The 23,446-nt window shown below is 52.1% G+C and overlaps 2 protein-coding genes across 2 annotated transcripts in view; one reads left to right on the forward strand and one right to left on the reverse strand.

Moving 5' to 3' along the window:
• Positions 1-939: 939 nt before the first annotated feature.
• Positions 940-8,595, forward strand: LOC119094589 (protein arginine methyltransferase NDUFAF7 homolog, mitochondrial). The gene is made up of 8 exons (XM_037217652.1): positions 940-998; positions 2,519-2,872; positions 3,227-3,337; positions 3,868-4,305; positions 4,625-4,735; positions 5,132-5,455; positions 7,122-7,291; positions 8,583-8,595. The coding sequence occupies exons 2-8, from the start codon at positions 2,546-2,548 to the stop codon at positions 8,593-8,595; spliced, it is 1,494 nt and encodes a 497-aa protein (XP_037073547.1). The 5' UTR covers positions 940-998; positions 2,519-2,545.
• Positions 8,596-9,559: 964 nt separating this feature from the next.
• Positions 9,560-23,446, reverse strand: part of LOC119094590 (potassium channel subfamily K member 6) — a 30,552-nt gene continuing 16,665 nt past the window's right edge. Inside the window, exons 4-6 of the mRNA XM_037217653.1 lie at positions 18,962-19,220; positions 10,998-11,167; positions 9,560-9,643 (exon numbers count right to left, since the gene is read on the reverse strand). Of these exons, the coding sequence (XP_037073548.1) occupies positions 9,560-9,643; positions 10,998-11,167; positions 18,962-19,220 (513 nt within the window). The remainder of the gene's footprint in view (positions 9,644-10,997; positions 11,168-18,961; positions 19,221-23,446) is intronic.

Consider the following 23,446-nt stretch of genomic DNA (forward strand, 5'->3'; position numbering starts at 1 on the left):
AGAATCACTTTCCATCAGGCTTGATTGACTCACACCTCTCAGAATAAAACTGTCAATGCAAACAACTTTATATCTGCTCTGCAGATTCAAATGGTACAGCATGTGTGAGCATCAACTTAGAAGGGGAGCACATACTTCTAAAGCTAGAAGCTTTCAAAATTGCAAGCTATCAATCTTCAACAGTCTTTGGCAATCATAAACTAGCTAGTGCATGGTATTTACTGTCAACTACTGCTGAAGATTTCCTTCAATAGCAGTGGTACACACAATGCAGATATACCTAGGCTATTTTGTTCATACTAAACGCTGCAATTTAAACACTTTTTCTCGCTTCCCAAGAGCTAGACCCGACTTTCAGATACTGCCTACCTCTCAATGCAGGTGCGCGTTGAAGCATGCTTTGTCGACAAATACAAACGCTTGGCTACTGTTATTTGGATAAAACACAACCCACTCAAGTCTGTCGCGAATTACACAGGGTATCACATCATAGATTACCCGAGATTCAATGCGCACGTTACAGCATAACCAACGCGGAACCCACTGCACAGGACGCGACTAAACAGCGCGCAAGTCTCGTGTCTTTTGTTTATACTGGAAGGGGCAGCACAGTTGATGCCGGTAACAAGATACCATATGGTCCAAGAAGGCGAAGAAATTCACGTTTTTTGACAAAACTGCAAAGGAAGTTTATTGCTTGCGTTTCAATGAACCTATTCAGTATTGATAAAAAGCTAAAAATTGAACAAATCGTATAAAGATTTTATTTTTTGTTAAACTCAAGCTTGATGGATTGCAGCTTAAGTCGTGTTCAGTGAAAACTTTTCCTTTAATTTGGCTTGCTTCTTTGCCCTCAGCATATTTTTTGGCCACCTCAACTCAGCGCAGCAGTGACGAAAGGGTATGTATTGCCTGGCATATCTGCTGAAAGTGAAAGGACGAATATGACTGAGAAGTTGGCGGCTTGTCTATGAGAAGACAGCGGTGATCACCAAACTGTAGGTTGGTTTTTGAAGTATTTATGTACGCATTGTTTCAGACTGACTCCATCGTTTACGTAACCCTGTTCGTAACTGGTGAAACTGTGTTTACTATTACGGTGTGATGAACCTCCAGCACAAGGTATAGCCTGAAATTGTGTATTTTGCATGAAAATTGTGGGACAGCAGATTACGCAATGCTTGACTCCTAAATTACATGCTTACTGGAACATGTCTGGCTTAGCAGCAACATGACAGCAGAAATTTAAGCACAGCCCAGCATGCATATGCTAAAGAAGATTCCAGTACTTGGGGTTGGGCACACACTGGCACCATTTTCAGTGCATGGAGAGCCAATGTTGCTAGGAATTATGATGCTGAGATGAAGGTTTACACTATTAACTTCCCTCACATGCCTGAAAAGAGTTGCAATGGGCTGAGGCAATTCAAAGATTCAGCTTGACATGTCCTGGTCTGAGTTTGGTGCATATGAGCATAGGGCTTAGTGTGGCAATATAGGTGTCTGGTGCTGTGGATATATTTTGTGCTGGCTGGACAAAGTGTGTGGATGTCGGGTTGCATGCCCACTGTCCATCAAAAAGCTCCTGTAGTCCACAGATAAATGCAGAACATAGGCTACTTGAATCACCTTGACTGATCAAAATTTGGTGATGCTAATGGCTGTGGGAAGTATCTATTCATCACTCTGGCATAATAGATCACTCAAATACAACTTTGAGAGTCACATAATATAGGTTGTTTAATTAGTGCTAGATCAATCTTATAGATTTGAACTAAAAATAGCAAGTTAGCTTGACAGCATTGTTTTATCAGTCTTTGCAGTCATCATTGATCTCAGGAATTACTTCTTATGCATATGGGGAACTAGCTGCATGGCTTCTGGCACATTAGTTTACCAGTTCTTTGGGCATTAGGTCTTTAGGTCATAACTCTGGCCTGTGCCCTGCAGTGAATATCATGGCCTCAGGTCACAAATGTGGTATGGAAGCTGGCAGCCATTGGATGACATGATAGTTGTCATAACCATTGCTGATCTCAGAAATTGCTGATTTGATTTATCAATATCCTTACCATAAGGCTGGGTTTAGGTTTCCTTTGGCATTTGTGTACATGATAAACTAAGGTCCTCTCAGTGACTGTTATGTATTTCTATGGGATGATATTTCTGGAGTCTAATTGACTGATACATGAGTCCAATTGTTTACCATCAATGACTGACCTTATGCAGCCAGTCATTTCTGGCTAATAGGGAACTAGTGAAGAGGGTAGGGTTAAAACTAGGGTGGTCTTGCTATTGCATTAGGTGGCATATGAAGATGTCAAAAATTAATGCTGGTCTGCACTTATTCCTAGTGTGGCACAGTTGTTGTCTTAGCAAAAGGCTTTGCTTATTGATGTGTCAAATACCAAGACAAGCAAAGCATTTGATCGAGGTTTGATGGCGTATGATATTTTAAAGTACCCACCACAATGGCCTGTAGTTGTAGCTGGTGCATTTCATGGCATGCATTTCCCAGGTTTCCATTGCTGCCCACTTGTCAGCAATGTCAGCTCCAGTGGTGCTGCTGCGCCACCTGGCGGCCGCAGCTGAGCCGTTCTGCCGGGCGCCGGCGGCGGGTCTGGGCCGACCGTTCGGGACCGGCGGTCTCGGCCGGCTGTTCTGCGCGGCCGCTGGTCGGCCGGCGGATGCCGCCACGCCGCTGGCCCGCCAGCTGGCGGCCCGGCTGCGCGCTGTCGGCCCGATGACCGTGGCCGAGTACATGAGCGAGGTGCTGGTGCACCCGCTGCAAGGCTACTACAGCGCGCGCGCCGACATCGGGGCGCACGGCGACTTCGTCACGGCGCCGGAGGTGGCCGGCATGTACGGTGAGGTGAGCGGTATGTGCAGCCGCACCAGACCACGACACCGGTCTCTCCGCGCGTGCGGGGACACGGAGCTCATGGGCAGTCACTGAGCTATAGTCGGGTATGTCTGGAGCGTGAGCGTATGGATCAACATAAGATCCATACGCCCGCGCTCCAGACACTGGATGCTAGATGCGTGAAACGGTGTGACAGTGGGCTATCCAAACGCCAATTTTCTTCCGCGAAACTGTTGAATACGCTTTGCATGCGTCATTCCCGTTTACAAGCCGAGCGATTCGTGATCGCTTGGGCAAATGTTATCTCCGCTCTGCGCCCGCGGCCGGTGCTGCTTTTGACCTGTCGCGCCGTCATGTGTGCAGATGCTGGGCGTGTGGCTGGTGAACGAGTGGCAGAAGCTGGGCGCACCGCAGCCGCTGCAGCTGGTGGAGCTCGGGCCCGGCCGGGGCACGCTCATGTCGGACATACTCCAGGTGACCGCAACACACCCCGCTCCGGGTGACGGCAACACACTCCACCCCGGGTGACCGCAACACACCCTGCTCCGGGTGATCGCAACACACCCCGCTCCGGGTGACGGCAACACACTCCACCCCGGGTGACCGCAATACACCCCGCTCCGGGTGATCGCAACACACCCCGCTCCGGGTGACGGCAACACATTCCACCCCGGGTGAGTGCAGCACATCCCGCTCCGGGTGGCGGCAACACATTCCACCCCGGGTGAGTGCAGCACATCCCGCTCTGGGTGACCGCAGTACACATTCCGGGTGACCGCGACACATCCCTCCGGCGTTGGGTGGGGGTAGGGACGTCGGAGTGGTTTTCATCTGTGGGTTACAGTGCTGAACATCGTGCATGTATGGTAGCAGCATGATCAGGCCGACACTGAGGTGGGATGGCGGATGAACGCCGCCATGTTCTCTGCTCCCGGAGAACATGGCGGCTGCCAGTGCGGCGTCCATGTCGGCGCCGGTTCGTCGCTGACCTAACTCTTGCTCAGGTGGTGGACCGGCTGGCCGGGGACGTGCAACTATCTGTGCACCTGGTCGAGGTGAGCAGGCCCCTGGCCCACGTCCAGGCGAGCACCCTCGGGGTCCGCATGACGTCAGCCTCGGACGGCCTATCAGACTCCGGCAGCGGGACGGCCTCGTCGCGGCGAGACCAGTCAGAACCCGGTGGACGGGCAGCGTCATCGTCTGCTGGCCACTCAGAGTCCGGCGGACGGACGTCACAGTCAGGTGACCAATCAGCGCCCCCGGAGCAAATGACGTTACCGTCGGGCGACGAATCAGACGCGGAGACGTGTGACGTGCTGCGCGGCACGACGGCACGTGGCCGAGACGTGCTGTGGCACACCCGGCTGCAGGATGTGCCCGAGGCGTTCTCCCTGGTCGTGGCCAACGAGTTCTTCGATGCGCTGCCAGTTCACCAGTTCAGGGTGAGAGACGCCCTGCTGGGCAGCGTCAGCTCCGGCTGTTCCACGGCTGTGATGGCTGTCCGAGCGGTCAGTGATAGCATGACTGTCTGGTGTTTCAAACGTTTGTAGTGTAACAGCATTCAGTATTGGACCGTTCGAGCTTTGGGCACTTGCGTAGGGAAGCAGCCGATCGTGTAACGTAGCAGAACCCTGACTTTCTCCTTCGACGTGTGTCACGTGCTGTGATCGGGGCCGGCGTCGTGCGGCAGGAGTTGCGCGCGCAGCTGCGGTGCTCTGGCCCGTGACAGTGACCCGTGACCCAATCCGTGACCATCCGCAGCGTACCGACGCCGGCTGGCGGGAGGTGCTGGTCGACCTGGCCGAGGACGAGCCGCACCGGCTGCGGTTCGTGCTGGCGCGTGGCAGGACGCCCGCCTGCCTGTACATCGACGTGAGTGAGGCGGCGCACTCCGGTCAGGCGCGGGGCGCCGGCGCCGGCGTCCGGCCGGCTCGGAGCCAGCCTGTGCACCGCTCCCATTTGTGACGTTCGCAGGCTGTCAACGGCATTGGAACCGAGCTTCTAGGCGGGCTGCGTCTTACAGTGCTGCTCCCTTGTCTGACGCCGCATCGTATCGTCAACCGTGTTTCGTCCTGCGGTTGAAATGCTGTTCTGCAGTAGGGTTACAACTTCTGCTTGTAGCTGTACTTCTCGGCCCTAGTCAGCCCCATCCGTGATGACCCGGATTCTCAGCGGCCGGCCCCCTGACCCGACTTGACCTGCAGGGGGATGCGGCCGCGAGTCGGGACGAGCTGTCCCGGTGCTGATCTGGCCTGACCTGTCCTGCAGGAGGAGGCGGCCGCAGGTCGGGACGAGCTGGAGGTGTGCCCCCGCGCCGGTCTGCTCACCTCCCACCTGGCCGCCCGGCTGGCTCAGGACGGCGGCGCCGCGCTCATCTGCGACTACGGCCACACCGGCGACCGGGGAGACACCCTGCGGGCGTTTCGGAAGCACAAGTGCGTGGAACCACTGCTAGCGCCGGGCAGCGCTGATATCACGTGCGATGTGGACTTCGCTGCCCTGGCGCGCGCCGCTGGCCCGGAGGTTCTCAAATTCGGCCCTGTCTCCCAGCGGCAGTTCCTTGCCGAGATGGGACTGGCGACGCGTTTGGAGGTGAGAAGGTGACAATGCGCAGCTGTGTACTGTTTATCATGTGTCCTTGTCTGCTTGTCTCACCCTATGATTTAGTTGGGGCTGTCTCAGCAATGGCAGGCTTTTGCGTTCTCCACCACGAACGTGTCATTGGTCGGTTTAAGTTATGGCATGATAACTTCTGAGTAAAGGCATTTTGAGCGAAGAGGCTGAATTTAATCAGCTAATGTTATCACCACGGACGTGTTTGGCTCAATTTTTTTAGCCAGCCAAAGAACGGCCCGTACATGCAGTATCTGATTTAGCTCATGACTCATCAACAGCCCCAATTGTCTCGATTCAGCTCAGTTCAGAATCATTGTTGTGTTGAATCATTTGGTTCATGACTCATGTCGCATGCAAAATCAAAGATTTTATTCAATTCTGGCTTGTTGCCTGTGACTGGTGAACCATATGACCCATTTGCGTATATGCTTGATTATATATATATATATATATATATATATATATATATATATATATATACCTATTAGTGAGACTCACATAGTATGTATGTAGTTGTACCATGTGATAGCCTCTGGTTCTTGGCTGAAGTTTGCAACCTTTAGATCAGCATCAACAATATTGGGCTTGCTGCTTAGAAATTACAGTAATAAACCGTGTGTTGGTTTTGCTATCATAGTTAACACCCTGAGTTTTGTTCACTGAAACACTCCGAAGTGGTCTTCTTTGTGTGGGGTTTGCTGCGTTTCACCATGTTACCATTTTAATTTGACCCATGTGGATCACTGACACGACCGTGTCAGAAATGATCCGCACACGATCAGGCTCACAAAATGCACGAGGAACGTGATTCAGCTCACGGCTCAAAGCGACATTTTCCTGACGAGCCGACTAAGCTCGCGGCTCATCCCGAAACGACTGGCTCGAGAGCCAGTTCACGCTTCAGCTCGAGTCGAACACGAGTCTTGACATCAGTGAGTGAATGGTGATGACGTGACCTGGAGTCACGCTGTGGTCCCGCGGTCACGTGACTACGAGTCAACCGACGTCATCAGCCGTTCAGGCTTCCATCCTTGTGTGTCATGTTCCTGAAAGTATATTAATGCCCTTGATTTGTATTTGCAACTCCCGCATTGCTCAGAAATTTTCACACACTTATATTTGGTGTCTCTCATCGCCGTAGCATAGTCCCTGCCACTCGTATTGCGACCCGTGGTCTGTGTGTTTAAAAAGATGAGTATTAGCGCTGAAAATGCTTTCCAATTATTTGTCTTCATATCGATGCCTTCATTTTATGCATTCAAATGAAATTCAAACCCTTAAGAGTTCGAAATGCCTGAAGTTCCGATTCACCGAATCACTAGCCTGAATGTAAACCAACCTAAACGTCAGATTAATATGCCAAATAGACGAAGAATAATAAATCAACAGAATGAACGTCAACTTTACACATACATGTAAGTGTAAGAAAGCCAGGATAGCGTAAAAGGGCTCTGATAACGTTTAATATCTGAATTAGCTAAGCCCGAAAAGCGGACAAACGACTCCATTGGCGATCAATCACGTCCTTCAGTGGCGTCGCAGATGAATGGGAGCGCTGGTGGCTGACGTCGCCCCCCGCCCCCTCCCCACCGCTGCAGACATCCCCAGCACTGCAGCCACTGAGGGGCCGCTTCCGTTGCAGCGTCTGCTGACGTCCTGTCCGGAGCGGGCCGACCAGCTGCGCGCCGCCTACAGCATGCTCACGGGCGACATGGGCGAGCGGTTCAAGATGTGGGCGCTGCTGCCGGCCACGGCGGCGCCGATCCTGCGGTGGCACCCGCCGGCTGGGTTCGCGGCAGCGGCGGCGTCCGGGCACTGCTGACCGGCGACCGGCTCCGCTGTCGGCGGCGGCCGCTGCGACGCCGGGGCGGGGTGCGACGCAGCGGAAAGTGGCGGTGGTGCGGCGCCGAACTAGTCCGCTGAGGTGTGGGCGTGGCCGTCGGGTACGGCTAGAGCGTGCATTCATGTGATCATCGCGGCGATTATGTTCATGTCATTCAAATATACTGACCTAAGGATGTTACTTAAGTTGTTAGTGCATTTTCGAGGAACGTTATGCATACGGGTAAGACAGTAGTAACAGCCTTATTCCTCGTGGAAGAATGGGTAGATAGCTGAGTTGACAGACAGCTGAGATGATATTTCTGTAACATACCTTTACCGATACGAATGTCTGATGTTCGTTTCGATGAAGGCAATATAGCCGAAATATCAACTCAGCTATCCATCATCGTGGTTCTAAGAGGAGTGTGGTAATTACTACTGTCTTATCGATCTGAGAATGGCTCAATGTGTTGCCACAGGGACTCAGGATTTGACGCCGTTCCTGAAGCATCTGCGGAGTTGCAACTACGTTTGCATATCGAGATGTTTGTGTTCATCCTTTCCTCCTCGGGCTCGTCAGCTGCGTACCGCTCATGGTGACCTCCACCCAACGGGACGGCGAGGCGGCGTGGCCGGGGCGGCACGCGGGTCACCGTCACCTACACAGCCGGCAATCAGCGCCTGCATCACCAGGTAACGGCAAAGGCCGTTCGTGACGCCGTAACGAGGGCCGAACCGGGATTGGCCCTTACCGAGCGGGTCCGCACGGCAGCCCAGCAGCTGCAAACGAGGCCGGTTGACGTGGTCTGGTCTGTCTGGTCTGTCTGGTCTGTCTGGTCTGGTCTGGTCTGGTCTGGTCTGGTCTGGTCTGATCTGATCTGGGCCGGTCTCCGAAGGCAATGCCGACCAGCCAGTGGCAGTGGGTCAGGTATTATCGGTACAATACCGCCACCAGACCACTGGGGGAGGGAGGGCGGGGCAGCGGGGGTGGCCCCGGCCCGCTCCTCAGCTCCACCAGCCAGTGGCAGGCGCGTCACCAACTGAGCTGCCCCAGGCATGATCGGCCTGGGAGCCGACGATGCCCCCCCCCCCCCGGCCCCCAGGCGACGGACCTGCTGTACAATGCAGTCCTGGCCGGCAAACTTCGGTCGCCAACGACCATCAAGAGACTTTCGAATCACGGACGGGGAACATATATTTCTCGTCTGGAATAGGCCGGCGAACGATTCCATCGGAGGCGTGTGGCGCCGCGCATGATAACCGCCTCCGCCTGATTCAGCCTGATTCAGTAAAGAGGGGATGATCCCAAACAGGCGACCTGCGCCATAGCCCCGGGCACGTGCCTGGCGTCCGGCGGCGGCGCTGAGTGCCGCCGACCGCTCCGGCCGGGCGGCGGCCCATCAGCACCGGCCGACGGCGCCCGATGGCGGCCGTGCCTGTAATCACGCCTGTTCGCGGAACCACTCGCGCCGCGCCGATGGCCGATGGAACCACTCGCCGCCGCCCACATCACGAGAGCGGCCTGCGCCGATGAACAGATCTAGTATATTAACACATCCCAAGGAACTAATCGGGTATGGAGACGAGTTCAGACGGGCTGGTGTTGTGAACGTTGTCCACGTGGATCATCTGGTACCCGGCGTGGTGTCCAGATCGATCGTCACATTATTGATTTAGTGTTCACATGGATCGTTTGCTTCTGGCATGGATCCAGAAAATCAGCGAACTGGCCGCTACTTCTCATAGCCAATCACAGCGCTCGGGCGGCATCACCCGTCATCAGTTCAGTGCGCTACCGAATAGCCTTTCTTCAGATCATCTTCTTGGACAGTTTGATGCTTGAATGCTTACCAATCGCCACCGGGTTTCAAACAGCTGAGCGCTGCGCCGCACTGACGTACAGGTGCGGCGGCCGCGCCGCGCGGTGACGCGCTCCGTCCTCGGCCATTTGCTGAGTGGTTTGTCATTCGGATCGAGCGCGGGCTGCCGGGAGAGAGCGAGAGCGAGAGAGCAATCACGTAAATTGCCAGCGCGTCGAACTGCGACCCGAGGCCTGGTCAGGCGGCGACCGCGGCGAGCCGCGCCGCCGCCCGGCCGCCCGCTCGCCCGTGCTTGCTCGGGCACCGTGACCCGGCGCGCCACGCCGTCGCCTGGCGCCTGTCGGCGGGGCCTGGCGCCGCGGGCTGTCAGCGCATCTGCCGACACCGGTGCCGCCGCCGACCGCTGACGCCCTGCAGGCCGGCCGCCGCCGCCCGGCTAGCGCGGTCCGTGCGGTGGCGCCGCCTCCAGCGGACTCGGCGTCTGCTGGACGGGCCGGCCGTCCGCTCTCAGGCTGTCCGTCTGACGTGGGAGAGACGGAGCGCTGGTCATAGGTACGATTGCAATCAAACTCTACTTTTGACACGCCTTTTAACCACAGGGACTATACTTGTGAAATGAAGAGTCCAGAGGGGGGGGGGGGGGGGTGGACAACGGCAGCTTAGCGCGGCTTGGAAGTGATAAAGCAGAGGGACGACACATAGTGCGTTTACAATGCCAGGGAGGGCAGGGAGCTGCACCGGGCTTGGGGACCAAAATGCAGCATCCCCAAGCTTGGGAAACAATTTGAGCATTAATACTGCATTAACACTTCAGCGTTACGCCTGCAACTCATTCATCAAGCATGTCTCCTCCAAAATGTGAGACTTGAAAATCAGTGAGATGTGAAAATGAGTGAAATCAGAGAGAAAACCGTGGGGTACACAGATAGGCGGTGATAACACAATGATGCGAGCGAAGAAATCAGCTCGTGTTCTCCTCACATACGCGTGTGTTGCATGCAGAGGGAAAGCAGGGTAAGTCCCTCGGTAACGTCGCCTGGAGGAGCCACGCTGTCCGCACACAGACTAGCTTATGAAATCAAGACAGCAATGACTGACATACGCGGAGGCGGAGCCCGAGAGGCGGGGAGTGAGGCAGTAAAGATACCTGCTACGTGTACTGAGGCGCAGCGTCGGGGTCCGGGAGGCGGGGGGGGGGGGGGGGCGGGGGGGCAGCACAGACACCTGCTACGTGTAATGAGGTGCTGCGGCGGGGCCCGGGAGGGCGAGGGGGGCAAGTACAGGTACCTGCTGCGTGTACTGAGGCGCGGGGGAGCCTGGGAGGCGGGGGACAGCACAGGTACCTGTTAAGTGTACTGAGGCGCAGCGTCGGGGCCCGAGAAGCGGGGCGGTACAGGTGCTTTTTCATGTACGTGTATTGAAGCGCGGTATTGAGGCCCGACAGGCGAGGGGCGGGTGGTACAGGTTCTTATTCATGTACGTGTATTGAGGCGCGGTATCGAGACCCGAGAGACGGGGGGCGGGTGGTACAGGTACTTATTCATGCACGTGTATTGAGGCGCGGTATGGAGGTCCAAGAGACGGGGGCGGTACAGGTACTTCTTCATGTACGTGTATTGAAGCGCGGTATCGAAGCCCGAGAGGCGAGGGACGGGTGGTACAGGTACTTATTCATGTACGTGTATTGAGGCGCGCTATCGAGACCCGAGAGGCGGGGGGCGGGCGGTACAGGTACTTATTCATGCACGAGTATTGAGGCGCGGTATCGAGGCCCAAGAGGCGGGGGCGGTACAGGTACTTTTTCATGTACGTGTACTGAGGCGCGGTATCGAGGCCCGAGAGGCGGGGGGGGGGGGGGCGGGCGGTACAGGTACCTGCTGTGTGTACTGAGGCGCGGCGGCGGGGCCCGAGAGGCGCATCTTCTCCGGATCCGAGGTGGTCTCGTCCGACTGGTGCAGGAACAGGATGCCGAAGTTCAGCTGCGGGATCTCGGCGAACACCGTCAGCAGCCACATCATCATCACCAGGCCGACCAGCAGGTACCCTGCCGACAGCCGGCCGGCCCGCCGGCGGTCAAAGGCCGCGCGCACGAAGCGACGGATGTGGTCGTGACACTCGGCCCTGTACGCCCCGAGGGGTTCGCCATCACGACCCGACCCGACCCGACCAACGGTAGCCAGCCTGCGTGTGGACACGACGCCAGTAGGGTGATGGGATGACGCCGGTAGAGTAGCTACAGATGATTAGTGGGAGGTTGCTAGTGCAGTCACACGGTTCCATTTCCGACGAGGTCGTTATTCACAATGAAGACATTCTGTTTCACCACGTCGCAATTCGGTAAGCAGCGACGCTTTGTGAATGCTTTAAACATGCAAAAATGGGCGCTGCCGTACAGTGGTAAAACCCCACATGTTCATTTTTGGCCATCTGATTTGTCTTTTCATGCTGAACTCGGATATTTAAACAAAAAGTTAAGGGTTTCATAGGCTTTAAACTAAAAAAGAAAGGGTTATAAGTTTGTGAAAATTTCAACTGTTGTTTTAAATAGCCGAATCCAGCACGAATCATATGACAAATCCGAATCAGATGACAAAAACGCAAAAGGGTCCAAAATTAACATAACGGGCTTATCTTTGGACGGCAGAGCGGATGCAACCTGTACACTTACAAACCTTAAAGCCAGTCATTCAACGCGTGGAGATGTCTAATGCGTGATGTACCATCACAGGGATTCTATTTCAGCTACCGTTATGACTCGGATGATGCAAACAGGTCATATTAGTGTCCCAGGAGTCGTGGTCGGCCACAGCTAATGGCGGGTGGCCATGCCGACTGTACAACGCCGGCGCTGAATACCGCACCAAAGGTCAACTTGGGCTATATAAAGCTAACTGCACAAGTAAGGTATGAGGGAGCTTGGTTTAGAGTTACCTTAGTGTTCAGTCACATCGTTGGTGTTGCGTTGCGTTATTTTACTCATCGTCACTGCAAGAGAAGTTGGCATGCCATCGGGAAATACATCTTTCTCCAAGCGGCAACATATTTTGACTGCAGTACGCATTGAGGGCAAGTTTCAATCGATTCTGTCACATTTTCTATTTCTGGCCAAGAACCGAAGAGCCCACAAAACACTGGTAGTTCTTAACATCAGAAAAGAACCATCTAACTCCTTACAAGTAGAATTACATTAGGCTTCTACTTATTCTTCGGGATCAATACTAGCCCGACACTTGTCCGAGCCATATGTTCCCGCATGTGCCAAAAACACCTGGGGTTCGATGGGAGCGAGGTAATTTCGGACGCTTTTTACGTATCTGGCTGCTCTAGAGCGGTGGGTGACCCCGCACATGGCTACGGCGGTTGAGGCATCCTAAACACGCCGGGCACCGGGTGACCCGGGAGAGAGCCGGCTGACGTAACAAATGCAATGATTAAGTGACGCCAACACTGTAGTATGTGAGGGACTGTCCTCCGTTGCATGTCTTTTCTTCTAAAAAAAAAAAACATGGACCCAGGAAAGAGATAAGTCATACATTTTGATATGACATAAAAATGGTCTATTGTTCTTCAGGGATGGCTTTTTGACCACAGCTACTACTGAACATGTATCGATCTGAAGACTACTGAGCCACCGCCTAAGGAATGCCAGACAGATAAGCAGCTGCGTTTGCTGGCAGATTTGGCCGACATCATGTGCATTGTCGAGCTTCAACGTGGCCGCCCCGCGCCAGCCTGACTCCCGTATCCACCCGTCCGCTTAGCGGTGGATACCGGCCGGACACGCGCGTCCCCTGAGACGAACAGAAGCCCACGTAATCGATACACAGTATCCAGATGACATACGCTTTGCCAAATGAGTTACGGGAACAGCTTCACGTCGCGACCAAACAGCATGAATACTCGAAAGGCCTGGTAAGGCAATCTCGGGGGCCTCTCTCGGAACGAGCCTGAAATAAAGGCCGATACATCGAGTGGCGGGTGCGACCCGGCTCAAGAGTTGTTTGGCCGGCGGTGAGATTGGCTTGAGCTGCTGTAGCGCGGACGTGTCGCCCCCGCCTCGCACCGCAGCTTGGCGACAGTGGGAGCGCCGCGGGTCGATATGCGCCAGCACCTCCCACACAGGTGCAGGAGGCAACGGCAACGCCCAAGAAACCGTTCCAGAAACGTTCCACACAGCGTCCCTGAGACGTGGACTGCCAAATTGCCATTGGTCATGCTCGAGCCAATTTTTCACATGCACTACTTTAGGGTTAACACGCGCCCGCGTGGCCGGTTCAATACCCTACGCTCGGGTGGGGGTTAATTTGAAACCCCTCAGATCTTAGGAACTAAGAAGGCTAGAGACACCACATTCACAGAATTTGTTGACCTATACGTGAGCTCACTTAGGTCAAAGTTTGAGGTTCCTAAGCCATGACCATCGGGTCAGATAAGGCCAAACAAGGTCAAATTACAAATTAACATCCAAAGTGCCCGTAGAACCTAGATACCTGTTCTTAAGAAAAGGTCCATGGTGATGGAAGGTCAGTGACATTGCCCGTCCTTTTGAAGGCCATGGTGACCAAAACAATACAGGACTGCTTTGAGTTATGCATTAGAATAAGCTACAAAGATCACGCTAGGCAGTATGTTCCCCAAAACAAGATGTTGACCTGGGTCATTTTAGATCATTGACCTACTGTGACATTCAAGAAGTCTATGGAAGATGTATTATGCGGTTCCTGTTATTAGTAAATCTAAAATGAGCACCAGAACCTACTCCATACAAGCCCTAGAGTAATAAAACACGCCGGTTTTGACATTGGTCTGACCTTTACACCTGACCCTAGGTGAGTGGAGTTTGTTCATCAAGTGTTGTGTTACCTGTTAGCATTCCAAAGATGTATGGCTTCGTCTAACACTCCGTTGTCGCATCAGAATGAAAGGCTCCCTAGAAATTGACTGCTGAATCCATGGCCTGACTTTGATCTACCGTAGGTCAGCGACCTTACACGGTGCATTTGAGTTTATGTTACCAAACGATCCGCTATTCAACTATCTACAGCTGTGCAAAATTTGGCGCGGCTACGCCGAGCTCTTCGGAAGCCATCGCGGAAAGACCTTTAGGGGTCAATTTGACCCTCACCCGAGCGCGTGTTAGTGTCGAAACGCTGATTTTTGATTTTCATGCAGCGGATGATTTCTTGCTCGTCTTCGTTTTGACCGCAGCGTTAGCCCCAGGGTTGAAGGTCAGCGTGCAGTCCGTCGCACCGCAGGGTATTTCGCATGCATGACGTGCCTGACATTCGCGCCCGTCTCGGGCGCTGGCAGCGCTGCGTCACACCATGCCGCCCACAGCGGTACGACCCAACAGACGCAACAGCGTCTGCAGCAAAGCTATCTGTCTGCAGTATGTGAACAAGTTTGGGGCAATATCCCCACCGGGATCGGATAAATATGGCAGCTTGTTGCCCCGCCGGGTTGACGTCACATCAGACGCGGCTACAGGGAGTCCTCATCATACCCGGCCAACCGAGGCTGTGCCGGGACGTGGACACCTGGCCCCGAGCGCAAGCTGATTTCGACCGGAGGCGGCGAGCTTGCAGAATGGTTTGCAGCCCTTTAGGACCATTGAAATGCCAAATTTGGCGTGGGACGAACAATCTGCGACAAGAAATGAGTCCTGCAATTATGTCAGACCGAAGCATAACCAAATGCAGCCAGAGGCAGAACGCATCTCGGAGCTGACACGAACAGGTGCTATCAGTACAGCGGGTTGCTCGCCCGTTTATAAGCATTTGGCAGCTGGGACTTTACTGACGAGGGGTTGACGCACAAAACGACATATCACTTTGCTGGAATACCGGCTGGCTATGTCCGCCTGGGACGAATAATTACCAGGTGCGTCAGTTAGCATTGTCCCCCGAACATGGTAAGCCAGTGACGTTATGGGGGCGCGTTAGCACGACCACTAACAGTGAAAACCTTTTTGGTGAACAAATTAAAAATCCCTCCTGGCGCCATTCTACTCAAGATTTTTTAAAGAGGCCCGGACCCACCCCGTCACGAGTGGGTGAACCGGAAGGCAGGCGTTCAAACCAAGTTACTGGAACGGACAAACACATTAACAATTTAAGGCCGCAGTCCCCAATCCCGTGGCAGTTGGTACTTCTGGAATATGCGACACCACTCATTTTTTCAGACACCCTAAGATTGTATTCACCTTTTCATCCCACTTTCAGCAGATCTGATGACAGATAACGTCGGAACGCATCTGCCACCTTCCCTTTTGCCCAGCATTGGTATTGATTCTCCATTATCCATTATAAATATTTACTGATGGTATTGATATTGGTTGATATTAATGAATGTTTGGAGGTCCTTCAAATACGCAGACATGCACTCCGCCAGTCGCGTGATGCCGCGCGTTGCCCCTGGGGAAGCCTGTTAGCTCTTGCAAGCGTTGCAGTCCCCACAGATGACGCGGTGCCGTTTTCAAGCATCGGTCGCCACGCTAATAACGTCTCAAGTTCCGGGGAGTTTTACCACGTCAAATGAAACTGTCATGAGCAGCTGTCTACTGCATCCGTAGATAATACCCTTTCCGAAGCTTCGACAATAAGCGATGATAAGCTGGGTATTAAACTTCCCTGCCCATACCGCCCTCTGATCCAATTCATGCCGCTAACGGACTGCTGATGTCCACCCCGTGGTACTGCAATCTCAGTCTGGTCCTAAGTTTGCGGGTTCCGTCTTCACAGTCTATCATGAGCTAAATTTGATTCCATTGAATAAGGCAAGAGACACGTGCCTCATCAGACATCTGCATGCACACCAACAAATGCGTGTGCAGGATTTCGTACTGAACGCACAACGTAAACTTGCCAGTGAAAAACCGCAAAATTTATTGCGTGGCATAGTAGCATCACGCATTTCTAATCTATATTTTCGAAGAAATAAATTGATCTTTTAATGATCAACGTTAAATCAGGGGCTGGCATCAATCCGCTAAACTGTTAATCCGCTTATTAACAAGACCTACGACCTACACTTTCGTTAACGTCAGACACATAAACGGAATCATTAACTTCCGTCCAAATTTCCCATTTACTTTGAAAATCAACATTCAAATGAGTTTGGAACATTAACTTTGCATAAGTGGTGGATGGATTTCTCGGGTTGAGGGATATTCGAGAGCTAAGGCCTTAGGGACAAGAGTTACAGGGAAACGATGATGAACGTAAGCACGCTTCATGTTAACGCGTATCGGGTTGCAGTGGAGGCTTCATGGTGGGGGTCGCCTCCTGTCACCTACTCGCCAAAGTCCTGAGTGTACTACTTGAGCCAATTTCATCCCCATGGCAGCATTCCATCATAAGTGATGTAAGTATAAATGGTAAGTAAAAAACACGGACCTCATAAAGTACTCTAAAATAGCAGCGCATACGATATTTAGCTTCCGGTATTGTCAACGAAGTTTCAGGCCACAGATTCTCATTCCGAGCTGTACCATAAGGAGCCAGCCACTTCCCTAATTGCATGCACTTACTTTTCCTTCATTATTGCTACTCAAACTTATGGCATCTGAATCCGGAACTCATGGATGTAAACAGTATTACCTGTTTCAGTTAGGAATATTCCGTTGGCATCTGTTTTGGCAGTGGACGGCACAATCATAACTTTTTACCGAAAAGTCTCTTTGGAGATATAACGATCCGCGTATTCCGAACGAGACGAGCGTAACAGCAACGTTAGCGAGCTGCACCGATGCCCGCACGGCGCCCAGGATACGCTGAACTGGCGACATTTGTCTGATGGGGACACCTTTAACCCATAGGTACATATCCAAACGTATTTTTGGCAACATCATCTTTCCTTCACTTATCGAACTAAAACCAGGCTGGGCCTATTCGTATCTCAGTTTTGAATTTCTCACATCACTGACGGCATGGGAGCTCCAGATGGGATACGAGCGCTACACGAATTATTCCCAGAGGTTCAGTGAAGGCCAAAAGGGCGCCAGAGTCAGTCGTCCCAATCGGAAAGTTGTCCAGGAAGTGATGGAATGAGTAGGTTAAAATAGGAGGTGAGGGTTCGGGCTCGTAGGAGTCAAATAAATTCAGACAGATTCGAATCTGACGAATCTTTAAAGCCTGAAAATGGGGATTCGAAGTCTGAAATAAAAATTCGAATCCTAAAAGCCACAGCCGAGTCCTAAAACCCGACATTTAAGCATCGAAACAAATGCATCGAAATATACTTCAGACTCAAGCCTCCTTCAAATGCGTCACATGATGCACATGTGAACCCCTGCAAGTATACCTCGCTCTAGGTATTATTTTGGCCGGGTTAGAAACGTGGCATGTACCATTGTCAGACACGCTGAGCACAGCTGGTCAGGAACAAATGAAATCATCTGTTTAGAAGTGACAAGTCGGCTGCATGCTAGTCTCCAGGTTTCCTTGGAAAAATTCCAACACATTCAAACCTTGGATTTGAATCTAACTCGGTACCCACCCACGATGGAAATCAAGTTCCAAATTGCAGCGAATCTTTAGCTCTAGTTTGTTAAAATTCCAGGGCAATAGAACGACTGCAAAATGCATGCACGCACATAACTCAACATATGTATTGCAATACGGTGATTAGACTCCTAACGATGCAATTAAGACATTCCCACCTTTTAAAGTGGTTCAAGAGAAGTATACAACAGGTACCAGAAAGCAATTTAAAATGTTAGCAGATAAACGGATTAGGTTTTACCTACGTCAACTTCTTTAATATTTTACTGAATTCAATGTAACTTAATCAACCTGCCCAGTCAACGGGTTTTTAAACGGAAGTTGAAGCGGATCTTAAATTTGGGGTTAACTTTGCCGACCTCTGTATCTAAGACGTGCATGAAAATGCTTATGAAGCACGCGAACTGTCCTCAACCCCCCCCCCCCCTTCCTGCTGAATACCTCACCGCGTACGAATAGAATACATCCTCCCAATAACCCCCAAACACATGCAATGCCTGTTGCCGGCCTGTCGCTGCGCAATAGCGACGTCGGCGGTCACGCAAATAGAAGCCCGTCAAAAACGCCGGTGATCGGCCGGTGGGGCAGCCACGTTCCTCGAAAGCTGACGTCAAGACGAGCTCTGCCCACGACCACGCCTGCCCAGCTTTCGCGGCCTGCTGATTTGTATGGTTCAGGAGATGGGCAGCTTGCGCAGAGGCTTATAGGTCTGCTTCTCACGTTATCCCTATCTGCAGGAACCCGCCTGTTGTGAGTTTTGTATGAGACCTGTGGTGATGCGTGGGAGGAATTGGCTTTCAAACAAGGCTTGATCGTCCGTCTTTCTGGGATATTGATATGGTCCTGAGCCCGCGGTAGTGGCTAGCGGGGCTCGTGTCACATGTGTCTGCAAACCCACCCCTGGCGAACTTCTCGACCGCGGCCCGTAAGTCTGTAGCCCACTCGTGGAGGCTAACATGAACAATAGTCTGCAGACATGCAGCTCACCCGTGAAGACCAACACGCGGCGAGGGCTGCTACTCGTGCTTTTTATGACGTTTACCCATTTACCCATGACTACCACCCTATAACGGTGACCAATAAGTCTACAGTTCACCTGTGGTGGCCAGCTTATACAGGGACCTGCAGGCCTCCCCATCTCACCCGTAACGACAGTATGTACGCAGCGCAGGGGCCTGGTCGGTCGCACCTCTGGCAAGAGAGGCCCGCGTCTCATCTGTGGTGGCCAGCTTGTACAGGGGCGTGCAGGCCTACCCATCTCACCCGTAACAGACAGTATGTACACAGTGCAGGGGCCTGGTCGGTCGCACCTCTGGCAGGAGAGGCCCGCGTCTCACCGGCGGTGGCCAGCTTGTACAGAGCCCGGTAGGTCAGTCCCGGCCGGTCGCCGGGGATGTAGTCGCCCAGGCCGACGGTGGTCAGCGAGATGAAGCAGTAGTAGACGGAGTCGAGGAAGGTCCAGCCCTCCTCCAGCATCCAGAAGACGGCCGCTGGCGCCAGGAAGGCGAGGCCGACCACGAGCGCGCCGACCAGCGCCAGGTGCAGCAGCCGCACCGTGAGTGGCGGGTGCGCGTGACCCAGACGGCCGTTCAGCCACTACAGACGGGGGTGAAAACGGCTTCTGATTAACCAGATATGATCGGTGACGGACGCCAGCAGACGGGGGTGAAAACAGCTTCTGAATAACCGGATATGATCGGTGACAAAAATGACACTTATGTGAACCAATTGGTGACAAAATTGCGAAAATGCAAGCAATTTTTAATAGAGCGGACGATCTACAGCTTAACATCCAAGTCAAACGAAACTCTAAGCTTAGTATTGACCTGTGCTTGTTAAGATTTGCAGAGTGAGCATGTGTAGAACATGTGTCGAAACGTTGACATTTCGCTGAATGAGCAAATTGAGTCATAAGATGCCGGCAAACACAGCAGCTTAAATCGGGATAGTTTTTGGCAGGTGCCAGAAATATACTACAAACTCTACTATATAAGAGCTGACGCCACAGATCAGCGGTGACACAGCGTTTTCCCAGTGCACCTCAGAGCAGTGTTTTTTCACAGATTTTTCAGCCAAGATTCACTTCACATACTAAACAGCACAAAATACCAAGTAATTATCACGCTTATTTCTAGTCGTAAGGATCGTGGCTGACCGCAGGATCCAACGACGAACGTGACCAATTCGCTGCGCAGCTCTGTAAAGCGTCGTGCCATTTGAGACAGATGAGCTCGAGCGCTCGCCACGCGGCGGTGCGTTGAATTCAGTGCAAGGCTGTGGCCCGCTGTTAGTTGTGTTCATGTCGTGAGAAGCTGACTGGCTAGACGAGCGTAGTTTTTTCATGTAATAGCTTTTAAAAGCCCTGGTGATGATCTAGGAAGATTGCTGTTCGTGGATACCTAAGCTGTAGCTCCAAAGGTAACGGAGAACGTTGAAGCGACACATGTCAAAGATTCATCCGAGGCTTTCTGCTGCTGAGAGAAACAGCAGCCTTGACATAAGATACTGAGCATCACTGTTGTAGGCCTGTCACATTGCCCGTTGCACCTCCGGCTAAGCGTACTGATCGGTGGACAGGCGTGAGATAAAACTCTATGTTCACCATATTGCATATAAAACTGAATGAAGGTGGAGGAAGTGTCCACAAACGCATCGATTGCATCTGCTTATACCATTGTTGTATAGGGTTTGCTCTAAATGATTGGGAGCATGTTGGGAAGTGTGAGGTCTGCGCCGATAATGATTACGCGAAGATAGTGAAGGTCGCCTGCACGCTCAGCTAATCGTACGATGACGTCACAAAACCAACGGTGATATTGTTGTCAGGTGCTTATAGAACCATGTTGTCGGTAAATATAGGGCTACAGGGATGCAGTTTTGCAAATCGCTAGTGTTGAGGGATGGGGGCGGCAAGAACAAATGACTAAGTATGCCTCCAAAATGCACTCAAAACAATTTTCTACACTGTGCATTGTCTTTCCACAGTTATTTGACGCACATTCTTTTCACAGTTGAGAGCAGGGGTGTAGTTTCTCAAAATTAGTTCGGGGGCTATACCCTTAAAATGTGACATATGAAGAATAGTGCTTAAAAATGATAACTAAAAATAGAAAACTACATTCATGGTAAGGAGGCACAACTCCCTCCCCTGTCTGAAAAGGAAACCACAGGTCTCCAAGATGGTCATGTTAAGTACGCCGTTACCCGATTATTTAATTAATTAAGTCTCAACCATCATTCAGCACGCGATGGCTAGCAAATGATACTTGAGTGCAAGTGAGCTCCGAAACAAAAACGTATCATGGTTATGCCTCATTGCATTAAATGTGTCTTTGTTTAGTGATTCATTGCATTAAGAGTTATATTGCAACGATCTCTGAAAGATTCGGCTCCAGGTGACAATCTAGACGGTTCCAAATTTCGTTGGTGACAGAAAAGACACTTTTCTCACCCCTGCCAGCAGACTCTCTGTGCCAAACGATGGTAATTACGTCGATCAGAAACCACCTGGCTGCATGAATTTATATCTGCGTGTGCGTGCGCGTGCGCGTGTGTGTGCGTGTGTGTGCGTGTGCGCATGCGCGTGTGTGTGGTATGCATGTGCGTGTGTGTGTACGTATGCGTATGCGTGTGCGTGTGCGTGTGCGTGTGCGTGTGCGTGTGCGTGTGTGTGTGTGTGTGTGTGTGTGTGTGTGTGTGTGTGTGTGTGTGTGTGTGTGTGTGTGTGTGTGTGTGTGTGTGTGTGTGTAGGTGTAGGTGTAGGTATGTGTGTATGCGTGGGTGTGTATGCGTGTGTATGCGGTGGGTGTAACCTACAGTTCCCCTGGTATCTGAGTGTCATTTAAGTACCTGAGGAGTAGAACGAGCAGCCCTGAGCCCTCCACACCGAGGAGCATTGGCAGGGTGCGCTGTACGCTCGCCCGCCGGCAGCAAGCTTGTAGGCGGTGCCGTTGGCTTTCAAATCCTTTGCATTCTAGCTTTATATCATGTGGGGCGCTGCAAGTGTCGCAGCTGGGTCGTGTCCAAACGTTGTCTCGCAGAGCTGGCGCTCTGAACCTGGTGAAGCCGGTTCTGAGTCTAGTTAGCAAGACCCCCTTGTGGCGGCAATTCTGATGGCTAAATGACCATTTGGCGAGTGTCGACTTAATAAAGTGCATGCAGTGTCTGTGGTGGTGCTGTGTCCGGTGCGTTTGTTGGTAGGTTTTCAAGTGGTGGTGTAGGATAGCTTTATAATCTTCCAGAGAGAGATAGAGAGAGTTTTATGTCGAAGAACGTCCCGAGATCCAGAGCCTTCTCGGCCAGGCTAAGTCTGCAGCAGCCTTTCAGCAGCAGCTTTTAGCAGCATTTTCGTTGCGGGCTAAGTCTGCGTGCCCGGTATCCATAGGAATGAAATGTGTTGCGCGTTGGGGGACAACGCTCTCCACTGGCTTCTACGATGTTTTTGTTCGATAAGCTGTGTTGCAGATTGATTGAGGACCGCCTTGGAGTAGCAGCAGATGGTTATCTTAGTGCGGTTTTTTTTTGCCGCGAGGCAAGCTTGACGGTGGTTACAACGGACACAACCGCAGCCGTGAAAACTGATATTTTGTCTAGGAGACGATTGTAAAGCCCAGGGCCTTCTCCGTGGAGTGTCGTACCTACTGTGTGGTTGCATTTAGACACGTCCGTAAAAATGAGCTGTCTGAGTGCTTGTAGCGATCGATACTGGTTAAACATGGTTTGAACTCCTGTGTGTATTACGTTGCTTTTCTTTTCAGATAGAAGGCACGTTAATTTTGGGGTGTCGTGTCGCCAGAAGGGCTTGGTTCCAGGAGCTTGAGTTGCGTTTGGCAACGCCAGTTTGAGATCCGTGAAGGCCGTTTCAAATTGGACGATAAAGGGAGGGGGGGGGGGGGGGGCCTTTTGCGCACCGTCCGCCTGTTCGGCACTGCACCAGGTTTCAAGGATTGAGGTATCTGTGCCGCATCCGGCGCGGAAGGCGCGGTTTGCCGAGCAGCTGGTGATGAATTTTGTGAGTTGGCTAGCTGGTGTATCTTGAGCAGAAGGGCTGGTTATTGTGTGCGATGAAATGCTGCTGTATTGTCCACACATGCTGCAATTGTAGTGTCTTTTCTGCACATGCCGTTTTCTATCTCGATGACGATGCGTGTGAGGTTGTTGGTTGAGGATGTATCGTGTGTGGATCATCACTGGTAGACGTCGAGCACATTGTTACTTTCGAGGAAGTGCCCGAGCCTTGCGTTAATTATGCGCTCAGCGAGCTCGCTAGCACAGCTAGTGAGCGGAATGAGGTAATAGCCCTTTAGGCATTTGGGTGCGAATGGTCTTTGTTAGGCTTTGGCATAGGCGTAACAATGCTTTCTTTACTGGAAAGGAGTCGCTGACAAAGAGATTGTTAACGGCCGAGAGTAGATTCATTGAGGAAACGGGACAGAGGTGCTTGAGAAAAGCATGATGGATGTCGTCTGGCTCTACCGACTTGTTTTCGCGATCGCTGAGGGAGAGAGTTTGTTCTTACTTGGTAAAATGCGCGCTATAAATTTCCCGAGACAAGGAACTGAAGTCACAGCTGGCAGCAAGGCCATTCAATCTGGACTTAAGATGAGCACAAAAGGCAGGCACAGTGGCGTAGTCTGTGATAAATGCCGTCATTAGTTGCAGTGGGTCTGTGACAGGTTAGTTGCTCATGGTGAGCCGTAGAAATTGTCCCATGGGAGCACGTCTGAGGAGAAAGCGTCAGCTTCCAGATGTGTTCCCATCCACCTAAGTGATATTTAGCCTTTCCTTACCGGGTCATTCTGTCACTTCCTTCCTTTCGCATC

This window comes from Pollicipes pollicipes, unplaced genomic scaffold (genome assembly GCF_011947565.3).
Source record: "Pollicipes pollicipes isolate AB1234 unplaced genomic scaffold, Ppol_2.1 Scaffold_4002;HRSCAF=4701_pilon_pilon_pilon, whole genome shotgun sequence".
In the NCBI taxonomy this organism is placed as follows: Eukaryota; Metazoa; Arthropoda; class Thecostraca; order Pollicipedomorpha; family Pollicipedidae; genus Pollicipes; species Pollicipes pollicipes.